The 12344-nt window shown below is 35.7% G+C and overlaps 1 protein-coding gene across 1 annotated transcript in view; it reads left to right on the forward strand.

Annotated features, from left to right (window-relative positions):
- ADGB (androglobin) overlaps positions 1-12344 on the forward strand; it is a 116740-nt gene that overhangs the window by 62995 nt on the left and 41401 nt on the right. The window contains exons 19-23 of the mRNA XM_059835579.1: positions 1059-1161; positions 2144-2285; positions 4433-4547; positions 6042-6209; positions 8015-8153. Of these exons, the coding sequence (XP_059691562.1) occupies positions 1059-1161; positions 2144-2285; positions 4433-4547; positions 6042-6209; positions 8015-8153 (667 nt within the window). The remainder of the gene's footprint in view (positions 1-1058; positions 1162-2143; positions 2286-4432; positions 4548-6041; positions 6210-8014; positions 8154-12344) is intronic.

The following is a 12344-nucleotide window of genomic DNA, read 5'->3' on the forward strand; positions in this document are numbered from 1 at the left end:
CTGTTCCAGCTCTAGTTTTATACTGTAACTGAAATGTAATTGTAGAGTACTGAATTGTAAACTCCAGGTGTGAACTTTATGTAAAATCCTGTACTGAGGAGGTTTACATGGTTTATGCTTCATAATTGTAGTATACCTGCAATTTCACACCTCTCCATATTTGTAATCACATCACAAGAAATTTTCCTATTCGCTGCACGATACACTTTCACAAGGCATAATCAGCATCAAGACTATGTAAGTCTGTGTGCTATTGTGCTGAAAAACTAACCCTTTGCTAGAAAACCATTCTATTTTTTTACATTGATACAGATGAGGTGTTTACACCATTGGGTAAATTCTGTATGAGACTTATAAAAGAACCCTTTTATATTATGCTATGAAGATAAAAGTAGCGGAGTTCCAGGATCAAATACAAAAAATGTATTGATATGACTCCGGAGAATGTAGGAAGACATGTATTAAAACAGTTCTGAAGCAAAGCAGCTCATTCACCTTCAGATTTTGAAGAATTTCTAGGAACGGTAGAATCATTCTAGAGTTTCTAATATTGACATAGGAATTATGTATTAAAGTTGAGTGTGAAAAAAGCTGCCTCCATATATTTTTGTAGGAAAAAACATAATGAGATAGAATCAGTCTTGTGCTACAAATTAAGAGTGCTTATTTCTTTCAAGCTTACTGTAATTAATTAGAAACAGAAAGTTGCAGCACATAACAAAATTTTTGGTCTTCACTGAATGTTGTTTGGCAAGCAGAACTACTAAACTGAGGTACATATGAAGAATATCTCATAAAAGTAGATAAATACTCATTCAAGAAACTTTTCTGCTTCCTTTTATCTCTTAACTGAACATTATGGTTTATACATGCAGCATGAGGCTCTGGGCTTAAATGACATATCTGAAATTTGGAAGAAGTAGTGACAGTTAACTACTTATTTCCCATACCATATCCAGGGTCATGATATCCAAAATCTTAGTCATATGTTGTATAAGCCCAGACAGACAGCATTCAATGAAAATGAAATAGGAACAAATGTCTGTTTTTCTATGCAGTCTACTGATGACCGAGTCTTCTATTATTTACTTGTGGACAGTCTAATGCCCATTGAAATCCTGGTTGGTTTTTCTGCATTAGTACGCTGGGATGATACTGGAGGTAAGGCCAGCACAGAAAAGTGGATGTTAATGTTGTGTTTTCCCATACTTGAATATGTCTGTGCTGTTGTGTTTGGCTGTGGTGTATTCTGGCACAGTTTGAGAGTTTAGCATTAAACAGTCAAATAGATTCTAGGAAGTACACTAATATTCCAGTAATACTTTCTTGTTATTTAGTATTGATCATAAGTATTTTCTTGAAAGGATCCCTCCCTTTATTAAGATGTGCTGCAAGCTTTTCATCAATATATTTCTGGTATGGATTTCCTTCTCTTTCTTAGGGTTTTTTTTCTACAAATTCCATTCTTGCAAGCTTCTTTATGCCTTAGCTGATCAAAATGAACTAAAATCAGCAGTATGATCAAAGTTTATTTTTGAAGTGACTTTTAAACTTGTGCGTTGTAAGCTCTTAAGTATATTTACAGCTGGCTTATTTCAAGATCCAATAGCTTGGATGGTTTAAATCAAAATCTGTTGTATTTTATGGAAGTCATAGAATGGCATTCAGAAAAGCTAATGCATGTTATGACAATCAGCTTAAGTTAATCAGACATTTAAACATTGCATATGGACATAATTTTAGTGCATCTAGAGTAGAGTAGATAGATCCAAAGGAAAGCTTAAAAAAACCAAACTCACCATCCCATTAAAATAATTAAACTATGATATAAATATAAGCTTTGTATGGCTGTTTGCTTCCTTTGCATGTGAACAGAATGGATTTTTATGGAGTTTTAGAGCAGCCTGAAGGGACTTGGAAGATTCTTTTAACCATTATTTTCTAGTAAATGGTACAAATAAGACAGATTCTGTACTACCTATGCATTTTAAATTACTGTCTCTTTTCTCTGAGTTATCAAAGCCTAAATGAAAACTTCAATGATTGTGAAGGAGATACAGATTCTGCATAAGTGTATTTGTCTTCATTTTACTGTTATCCCCCTCTCCCCCAATTGTGGAGGTTTATTTCTTTCTTATTCTAGGTACTAAACGAGAATGTTCTAGTATTTCAAAGGGTGTGCTCATGGTTGAACATTTCTCTTGGAAATGTGTGACACCTGGAGAACTTGTGTTAAAGATGCATACATCCGCAACCAAAGCTACTGTGTTAAATCTTCCTGTTGGGTATGTACGAGGCTTCATTTCTGTCCTAACACTTTAGTCTTAAGGCTTGAGATGGTCTTTTACTTTACACAGTAACTAAGAATTTATTTCCTAAAACGTAAGTTTTTGCAATATCAAACTGGTTGATAGCTAGGATTTGGTAAGACTGCAAAATTGCTATGAATTTAAAATAATTACCAAAACTTTAATAAAGATTTTGAATTATTTACTTTTATTTAAGAGCATTTAGCAAGAAAAATCGCACTGATTTTTAAAAAACAAACTAGAATACAAATTACTACTTAAAAGTGTTTCTAACTAGAATGATTTTGAGATGTTTCCTGGAGTACCAACACAAATTCAAGAATTAGGATTTTTAGTGGAACTGTAAAAGAATGATGATACCATAAGAGGTTTCATAGCTTTTCTTGAAACAGGATTTATGAAACATGACAGGAAAAATTCTGAGGTTATCCATGAAGCCTTCCATATCTTATTTCACATTTACATAGTGCTTAATATGATTTATTTCTCTTTGCATGTAACTCTAGATATTCAGTGTAGAGCATTGCCTGATTGTTTAAATAAATAAATAGATGAAAGGCAAGTCTTTAATATTTGTTAGTTTCTGAAAATGCTTCCAGTGAAACAAGGAAGATGACATCTTCATATGTTGCCATAAGCATACAGTTACTGACTAATTCATTGGGGCCTTCTACTTTTCCAAATACAGAGAATCACCAGTTTAATCTCAAAGAGATGAGACAAAATGTATCTTTAAAAAATCAAGTAAGATTTCAAATAAATAGGCATAGAAAGTAAATACCACAATACTAGCACATTGATATTAAATCAAAGATCTTTAATAGTGCCCTCTATTTGTTTTGATTCAGACTAAAAATGGAAAAGTTATTGTGTTTATAGGTTAGTTCTGTCACCACATTCTTAGTGTAGTTTCCAAAAGTTGCATATCTCTGTCCTGTAGGGAAGCCAAAAACATTCATCTTTTTTGCCCCTGCGAATTTAAAAGCTACCAGAGATACAGGCAGCTCAAATTGATAAGCTTCTCACATTTGATTCTCTCTACTGCAGGCAGAGCCAGCAGGCTTTCAGGAAGCTTTAATTTACAGTAGGTGTGGGAGACAAATGGGCTTATTGACTGCTCCCCCATTTCATTCCAAATGAGAAATGACTTGCTAAGCCAGAAGGCACTTTGTTCCCTCATTCTGTTGGTGGCCAGGGGGCATTTTAAATTTCACTCACAAGAAGACGCAATTAAAGAAGTGTGAGTGTGTGTGTGGGGGTAACTGTCCTTTCTTAGGTTCACTGATGGATCTCTGCTTAACACTTTGAAGCTGTGGCCTGGATGAACCTCTCCAGCTAAATGCCACTCTGACAATGATATAAGACCATGAAGCTTCACCATTTGATATCAGCAAGCTTCTCAAGTATTTCAGTGGGACTGCAGGACATTGTTGACTGGACAGAAGAGCATGAATCCCCTGTGTGTGTAACTATAGTTAGGAATGGTTTCTTTTATGATTGGAATCTGTTATAGGATATGATCAGGCAAACAAGAATGAGCTGAGATGAGTGTATCCCAGTAAGACATAATGAATTTCTGTTGTTTGCCACCTTAGGAGGTTACACTTGAGTGGTTTGGCCTGCAATTGCTGCATAAAACGGTCACTCTATAGTGTTCATCTAGCCTGACAAAATTATGTGTCAATTTTTTCTGGTTTTGTCAATGCAAACATGGAAATTATGATCTAAGTAATGTATGACCAGAACACCTGACTTCTCCAAGCTTTCTAGAGCAAATATGTTTTTATGTGTAGCTAACTATAATACTGACTAAAAAACTTTGGGTGTTTAACGATCTGAAATAGTCAAACTACCTGTTTTGCTGAAGAAAACCAAAATAAAACCTAAATAAATAAAATAAAAATAGAGTAATAGTGACTTCTCTGATTTCACTTACTACCTATGTTTGGAGGTTCTTGAGAAGCAAGGAGATAGAAATGCAGGATTTGAAGAGCCAGTTTATCTAGGAATGGATTTAATTTTTGCCAAATGTATGAAAGGAAAAGCTTAAGAATTGCTGTGATTTAAAAAAAGAAAGAGTACTTTTTGGTTGTTTTTTTTTTTTTTTTTTTCCTTGCATGTAGGCGACACATATTGCTCTTCACAGTAAGTTCTCCCATAGGGCACCATATTCATCTGTGTAGCATGGTGCCATGTGTCTTTGGAGAAGAGGATACTGTGATGCTGGGTCTTGAAAAGGTATGCATAACCAGAACTAATTAAGCATTGTGATAAAGGTGTTTCTGACTATTACTTACTTTTAAAGTGAAGTACTGTTGGATTTTCATTTAGAGATATTATATTTAATGGTATAATATTAATTTCAATATGAAATGGATGAGTGCATAAAAGAAACATGTTTTACAAAACAGCAGGCACCGAGATCGATGTTGCAATAATTGTCTTATATAAATATGTAAGTAAGCATTGGATAGTATCGTGGTTTACATAGAATAGCAGTGTAAAATGAAATGTTAAAAATACTCTTGTTGAAATACATATGTCAGAGGTAGTGTATAAGCTCTCTCTTTGAGGCATGTGATAAAAGTGATAAAATACATGTACAGATATAAATTAATATTTAAAAATACCTGCCTAGTAAAATAAACTGTCACATCAGTAAAGTTTGTTTTGTCCCATGAGATCACATATTACTCACTGGGTCCCAGTGTAGCTTTTATACCTAAAATGAACAATTGATTCAAACAGCTTTTCATAGCTGAGATAAGAGGCCCAGGGGAGTAATTACTACAGCTTTTGTTCTTTGTTGCTTACAATCCAGACAGATATCACTACCGTCCATATTTTCATGGTTTCTTTGGCAAGCAGTAGGCCCAAATATTTGTCATGGGCACTGAGGGGAGGGAGTATAGCTTCTAGAGCACCGTTGTGCAAAAATATTTTGAAAGGTGAGTGTAACAGCAAAATTATATAGCAGTGTAGATTCAGGGTCCTAATATAGGACATTAAAGCAGCTTATGCAAATTTATTACATTTATTGTAGCGAAGAAGTTTAAATATAAGAAGTTGGGCCATTAAAAACGTCTTGTGGCTCTACTGTGTCCTTGTCTTCAGATTGTGGATGAAAGCTATCCCTCATCAAGAAAATAAAGTAGAATTATATCCTGGGGTCTGCTCTTCACTCTCTTTTGAAGACAGCAAATTCTTTGCAGAGTGTCATTTGCAGGAAAGTGTCCACATTCTTGCACAGAAATCCTGATGAAGGTTAATGATGCTTTAGGCAGCATGTATTTGGACGTTGTTTTCAGCGGGATACAGATACTCATCTGTCCTTCTATAATAGAAGAGATGCTGTGCATTTCAACTAACAAGACTCTTATTATCACTGCAGTAGAATGTCTCTATGTGCATCTTATTTTTGATTATATGTTCTAGAACTAATGATACAGAAAAAATAAAATCCTTAACAAATATATGTTATGCTGCCTGTTATAGTGTTGTAACATTTTTATTTCAGTAGCTAAAATCAGTGAAAATTTTGTATGCTTTTGAATACCAGAGACCTAATTGATTTTACAGTTTATAAAATTAATAACAATTACTTGACTTAGGAAAAGTTTTGTACTTCAGCACAGAAAAAATGCTTGTATGCTGTCACAGCCTAGAAAGAAAACAAAAAAAAATCTTAAAGCAATCTTTTTAACAATGGTTGTTTTTCTTCTCTCTCTCCAGGAGAGCTACCGATTCATAGAACAGGCTACAGCTATACTGAAAGCTGTTGGAAACGTGATAAATAATTTCAGCAGTAAGCCTGAGCTTCCTAAAGCCTTGAAGGAGTTAGAACTAAGTCACTGTCCTCCTGGCATCCATGGTACTGGAATGGCTGAAGAACACTTCAAGGTGAACAAACAATTTTAATAAACATAAAGGCTACAGAAGCTGGATAACAGCTTAACATTGTCGTTACCCTCTTCAAACCAATGACAATGCTTTTAAAAAGGACCTCCTGAGTGCTCCAGATGTGGCATTCGTTAGTAAATGTAAGCCCAAATGACATAACTTGCAACTGTGTACTACAATTATCTTCTTTTAATACGAACAAAAAAATTTAATATGCACAGAGTAGTGCATTGTAAATTTGAGTCTAATTTTGTCAGTTTAGCTTAGCACACTTTGGGGCAGAAAGCATCAGGTTTTTTTTATTTTATGACTTAATTTTGGATTTAAAAGATACTACCTGAAATGCAGAAAAGCCTTTCTGTGTCTAATATTGATGTTACAGGAAAACAACATTATGGCTTATATTACTGAAGACAATGAGGTTTTTTTTCACTCACAGTATTTCTGAGTTGTTTTTCTTTGTTTTTTGAAACTGCAACATTCTTTTTCAACTTTTTTGCTCTGTGTGTGTGAAATTAAACGGGTTTTAGATACATGATGAAAACATTACACTTTTCTGTAGATCTCTATACTGTAGCTTTTCAATATTACAAAAAGTTTGCAACAAAAAAAGTTATGTAAAAGAGACACTATTTTTTATTTATATGCAAATGTTGATAATACTGCTATAACTTGATTTTTCTACAGTCAGTACTTCATATATTCCAGATTTGCTTACTTTCATCAAAGTACTAGAAAGCTCATGCAGTTTAGACCATATATTTTAGAAGACTGAATAGAAGAAAGGGATTAGTATTTTTATAATCACTGATATTAAAAAATAGAACACTTAAGCCAGTGCTTTTATACATGGGCTTGACACCAGGCTCAAATTCAGCAAAACAGCAGAATTAAGAAAGACCGATTCCAGGTGCACCACTCATGAAAGAGGTGATCTTCATGCCAAGTCCAACAGAAAAAAATCTGTTTGACCTCTCTGGAATGGAAAATACAAATTTTAAATATATACACTCATATGAAATATGTGTAAAACTTAGGGACCTTAAGAACAATTCAGTAGGCATGAACATACATATCTCTTCCTCTCTCCCCCTCTAAGATGACCAATGTGTAGTTGTAAAGGAATGAAAAACCAGAAGTGATGTAAATGAGAGGCACTGAGCTGACAGTGATTCCAGAATGAAAGTATGGAAATTATCTATCTTTAATACAAACAGTGAAAAATTATTCTAAATATAAGAATGTAGTAAAGGACATTCTTTATTCACCAGTCTTAAATATTTCAAAATAAAAGAAGTGTTTATTAATATTAAAATACATAACTTAGGATAAAATGTTTCCAGAAAGCAGAAAAATCTGAAAATAAGGACAATGAAAGAGAAAAATTATGTTTTTTCCAATAAGTTATTACTGTGTTCTTCAATTCAGAACAATTGAGCAAGAATGCCGGTTGTCATGATGGTGATCATAATGTGTTCTTCTATCCTCTGGTATGAGACCATCAACTCACTTCAGATAAACTACTACAATATTTTTGGGTGATAAAAACTAATGCTGTAGAATCAGTCCTGTATTTAATAAGCCAGGCATGAAACAGATTTTCTTTTGATTGTTGGCTTGAAGCATTGTAGTCCTACAGTTGGGACTAATTTTCAGATACTGTGTTTGTCAGAGGAAGTTAAAGACTTCATTTTTACATGAAAAAAGAAGAGCTAAACAGGTTTTGAAACAATAATTAGGATCAATATAAATCAGCTTTTAAAAATGAATCATTCTTTGAATGCTTTTCCTCTTTTTGATTTTAGGTTTTCAATAGTGCATTTTGGTATTTAATCAAATATGTATTAGGCAAGAAGGCTCCTTACAGCTATAAATTTGCCTTCAGGTCCTTCACTTTGGATTTTAAAGACACTGAGGTTTCTGAGGATGACACTGTGTCTTCAGGTACAGTACTGGTATTGCTAATCACTTCAAATATATCTGCACATTCTTATTTTGAAGGAAGCCAACTCTTCACTAATCTTATGTTTTCTTGCCTAAGTAAGCATGATTCATTTCTTATAAGATGCCTAAGCCTTCTACTGCTGACAGCATGTCTGACACCCATCTCAGAATACAAATGATCCTTTCCTTTGTTCCAGAAAGTCTGTTCATGTTTTGTTTATTTATAAAATTTATAACGTTGCCCTTTGTCTTCCTTGACTTGCATTTGTCAGTATTAACAAACATTACAAGCATCTACAGATGCTTTTTTTACCTGATGTACTGCAGATCATGGCTCTTATTCAAATCATGGCTCTTATTCAAATCACCACCTGAAAAGACCTTAAATGCATACATTGTTCACAAAATGAGAGTGAAGGAAGACTCAAGTTAATACCTTCATTGAAAGTTCAACTATTTCTTGGTGATGGGTTGGTTTTTTGTTTGTTTGTTTGTTTGGGGGGGGGGGTATTTTGTTTTTTGTTTGCTTGCTTGCTTGTTTTTTAAGCCTACTATTTGACAAATTTATCATGTTGGCTGGCTAGTCACACACATGTCGTGAGGAACTAGCTACAGCACCATCCACCTCTTCTCCAGCTGGATATGCTGGATACCTGGAGGTACTGTGGGAGAGGCCATTGGAAGGCAAACAGATTTATTACAAGCAGGAGTAATTCTCTTTCTGCAGGTTCTTTGCTTTGTTTTGTATAAGCAGTTAGAATTAAGCTTGCCAGGCAACCAAACATATGGCTCTTTTCCATTTTAAGAGATTTATTTTGCAGTCTATGTAACTTTTAAATCTATTAATATTAATACTTAATTCATTAACAGAAGCTTTATGTATATGGTTTCATATTAAGACAGAAAAATAATTTTTCTGAAAAATTGGCAGGAAGATACAACATCACCATTTGAAGGCCATTCTTTCAGGGTGTCGTGGTTTAAGCCCAGCTGGCAACTAAGCACCACACAGCCGCTCACTCACTCCCCCCAGGTGGGGTGGGGGAGAGAACCAGAAGAGTAAAAGTGAGAAAACTCGTGGGCTGAGATAAAAACAGTTTAATAGGTAGAGCAAAAAACACCGCGCGGAGAAGCAAAGCAAAAGAAGGAATTCATTCACCACTTCCCGTCGGCAGGCAGGTGTTCAGCTATCTGCAGGGAAGCAGGGCTCTATCACGCGTAGCGGTTGCTCGGGAAGACAAACGCCATTACTCCGAATGTCCCCACCTTCCTTCTTCCTCCCCCAGCTTTATATACTGAGCATGATGTCATATGGTATGGAATATCCCTTTGGTCAGTTGGGGTCAGCTGTCCTGGCTGTGTCCCCTCCCAACTTCCCGTGCAACCCCAGCCCACTCACTGGTGGGGTGGGGTGAGGAGCAGAAAAGGCCTTGGTGCTGTGTGAGCCCTGCTCAGCAGTAACTAAAACATTCCTGCTTCATCAACATTGTTTCCAGCCCAAATCCAAAACACAGCCCCATACCATCCAAAACACAGCCCCATACTAGCTGCTATGAAGAAAGTTAACCCCATCCCAGCCAAAACCAGCACACAGAGCAACTTAGCTTTTCCTTCTGCTATTATGAACTTACAGTATAAAGTCTTTCTCCTTGATCAATCAAAATTGTATTAACTTCCTTTCATTGGTCAGTTTATTTTGGAAAATCAGTGTAAACAAACGTCATTAAAATTTACACAAATGTCTTTGCTGATAAAATTGTCATAGAATCATTTATGTTGGAAAAGACCTTTAAGATCATCAAGTCCAACTGTAACCCTAACCCTGCCAAGTCCACCACTAAACCATGTCCCTAAGCGCCTCATCCACATATCTTTTAAAAACCTCTAGGGATGGTGACTCAACCACCTCCCTGGGCAGCCTGTTCCAGTGTCTGGCAACCCTTTCAGTGAAGAAGTTTTTCCTAATATCTAGACTAAAATGATGTAATACTCTTGTTCTTTAAGAAAGCACATATACTTGTCTCTCACTCTTTAATGGGGACTTTCCTCCCAATCTCCTCTCTTCTGAAGGTTATTCTTCTGTGAGACATCAGAGATGAAAAGTCAGCCAGAATGACTGAATAACTCATTGTATTTTTCACAGAATATTGACATTTGTAACACCCCTTGAAGTCAACAAAACCTGTCACATTTTTCAAGATGACTGTGCTACTGATTTCTATATTCCCCCAAAAAACTTAAATACTTGCCAGCAATAGAAGAGAAGACATTTTTTAATTAGATTTGAATAATTAGCACAGTTGACAGGTTGTAGCAAATACCTCATATATATTACTGAATTATGAGATCCACTGTGGCAGAATATTTTTTAGGATTTGGAGGAACAATCAAAAAAGTAAAATAAAATGTATGGAGGAGGAAAGTTCTGTTTCAGTTTGATTTCCTCCAGTGTCCAATATATCTTTTTAATTTAGTTGCTTTCCCAGACTTAAATTACAAAAGATTCCTATCGGACTGGAAAGTGAATTGTTTTCCTTTGGCTTTATTGACCTTGGATGTACATTTTGCTTTGCTTAATAAAGGTTGCAATGGAATAAATGCATGCTTTTGTTCAGGTTCCATCCCAGAACTCTAAAGAAATAGAGACAGCAGCATTCAAAAAAGCATAAATCAAGTGAAGCGTCAGGAAAAAATAGGTAGATAGCAGGAAAAAACAGGTGAGAAACGCATTGTAGGAAGGCCTAGAAGACTGGCATCACCTGATTTGCCACATTAGCACTGCTGCATTGTCAGGTTAGTTGCTCAGATATTGTCAAGGCTTGAGTTATAACCCTTTGCAACCTAACAGTTATCAGTGCAAACTACTGTAGCAGACGAATGAAATCTTTTCGTGGTCTGTGTCTGAGAGCAGATCAGATCAAATCTGAGCTTTTTTTTTTTTTTTTTTTAATGCTACCTCCATTTTATATTAGCATATTCATTTTGCACTGTGTGCTGAATTCATCTCAAGATTTACCGAGGGCAAGGATATTATGATGTACTGCAGTTAGCAGTCATGCCTGGTAATGTTTCTGAGAAGCCATCCTGAAAATGATCTAGTGACATTTATTTGTTGGCCAAATACCATCCATCCCCATGGAGCAACTAGCAGAGGAGCCTCAAGAAACAAATGGAAGACCATGCCATGTGAACATACGACAAAAAGATGGAAGTTTCTGAAGCTGAGTGCTTCTCCATGGCATGGCTTTTCTATGGGCTTCTGGGAAGAAAGTAGATAAAGGGATCCTGCAGAATTTTGGGCAGTCATGAGATGATGAATTTATAGAGGTATGTGGTGCTTCCTGGGAAAGGAAGCATATCAGGATGATGTTACACAAAATGAGGGGAAACGGTCTTGACAGCTCAATACTGCTTGCCTGCTCTCTGTTATACATTTCCTCTGTTTACCTTGTCCTGGTTTCATTGGGTCCAATAGTGAGCCTACTAAATTCGTGAACTCACTGGAGGTCTGTGGCACTGATTTCCAAGCCAAGTCTCAGACATTTGACAGTCATTTAGGTACAATTCAAAGGGTACATTTCTTTCTCATGGATAAATTCCAATTTTGAAGTTGGAAGTAGAGTGCCTTTTGTGTGCAGTTTTGTTAAAACCTTCTGGTCTGAAATTTTATCTTATCTAGAAGTCAAGCTGTTAGCTATAAGCTTATCTTATGATTAAACTGTATTTGAGAAGTCCTGTTCCTGCCGTGGTCTTTTCTAGAACAAGCGTCTCTTTCCTCCAGAAACGTAGGTTAAGAGCAGTGATCATACAGTCGTGCTGTGTGACTGGAGAGGTAATTCTGGACATTTGTTTCTTCTTGCACTTTGGATTTGAACTTGAGTTCCAGTAAGGGGTGAGGGAAGCTTTGCCATTATTTGGTTGAATATGTGAAGTGCCTCTCCAGTACATGCAAAATAGACCTTTTTCAAAAAAAGTGTTATGTTACATTGCCTACAGTAGATGCATCCACACTGTTAGGAGGAAACTGCAGATGATTTCTTGGTGAACAAGGTCTTGCTAGGCTGCTTTGAGAGCTTCAGTTTTATTACTAGCAGAGTATCTTCTGATTAACAAGTAAAGCATGTCAGAAGTTTTTGATGATTCAGTTTTCAATTGTAATGTCAAATTTGAAGCATCCACAAGTTAATATTG

Source organism: Gavia stellata, chromosome 2, assembly GCF_030936135.1.
Source record: "Gavia stellata isolate bGavSte3 chromosome 2, bGavSte3.hap2, whole genome shotgun sequence".
NCBI lineage: Eukaryota > Metazoa > Chordata > Aves > Gaviiformes > Gaviidae > Gavia > Gavia stellata.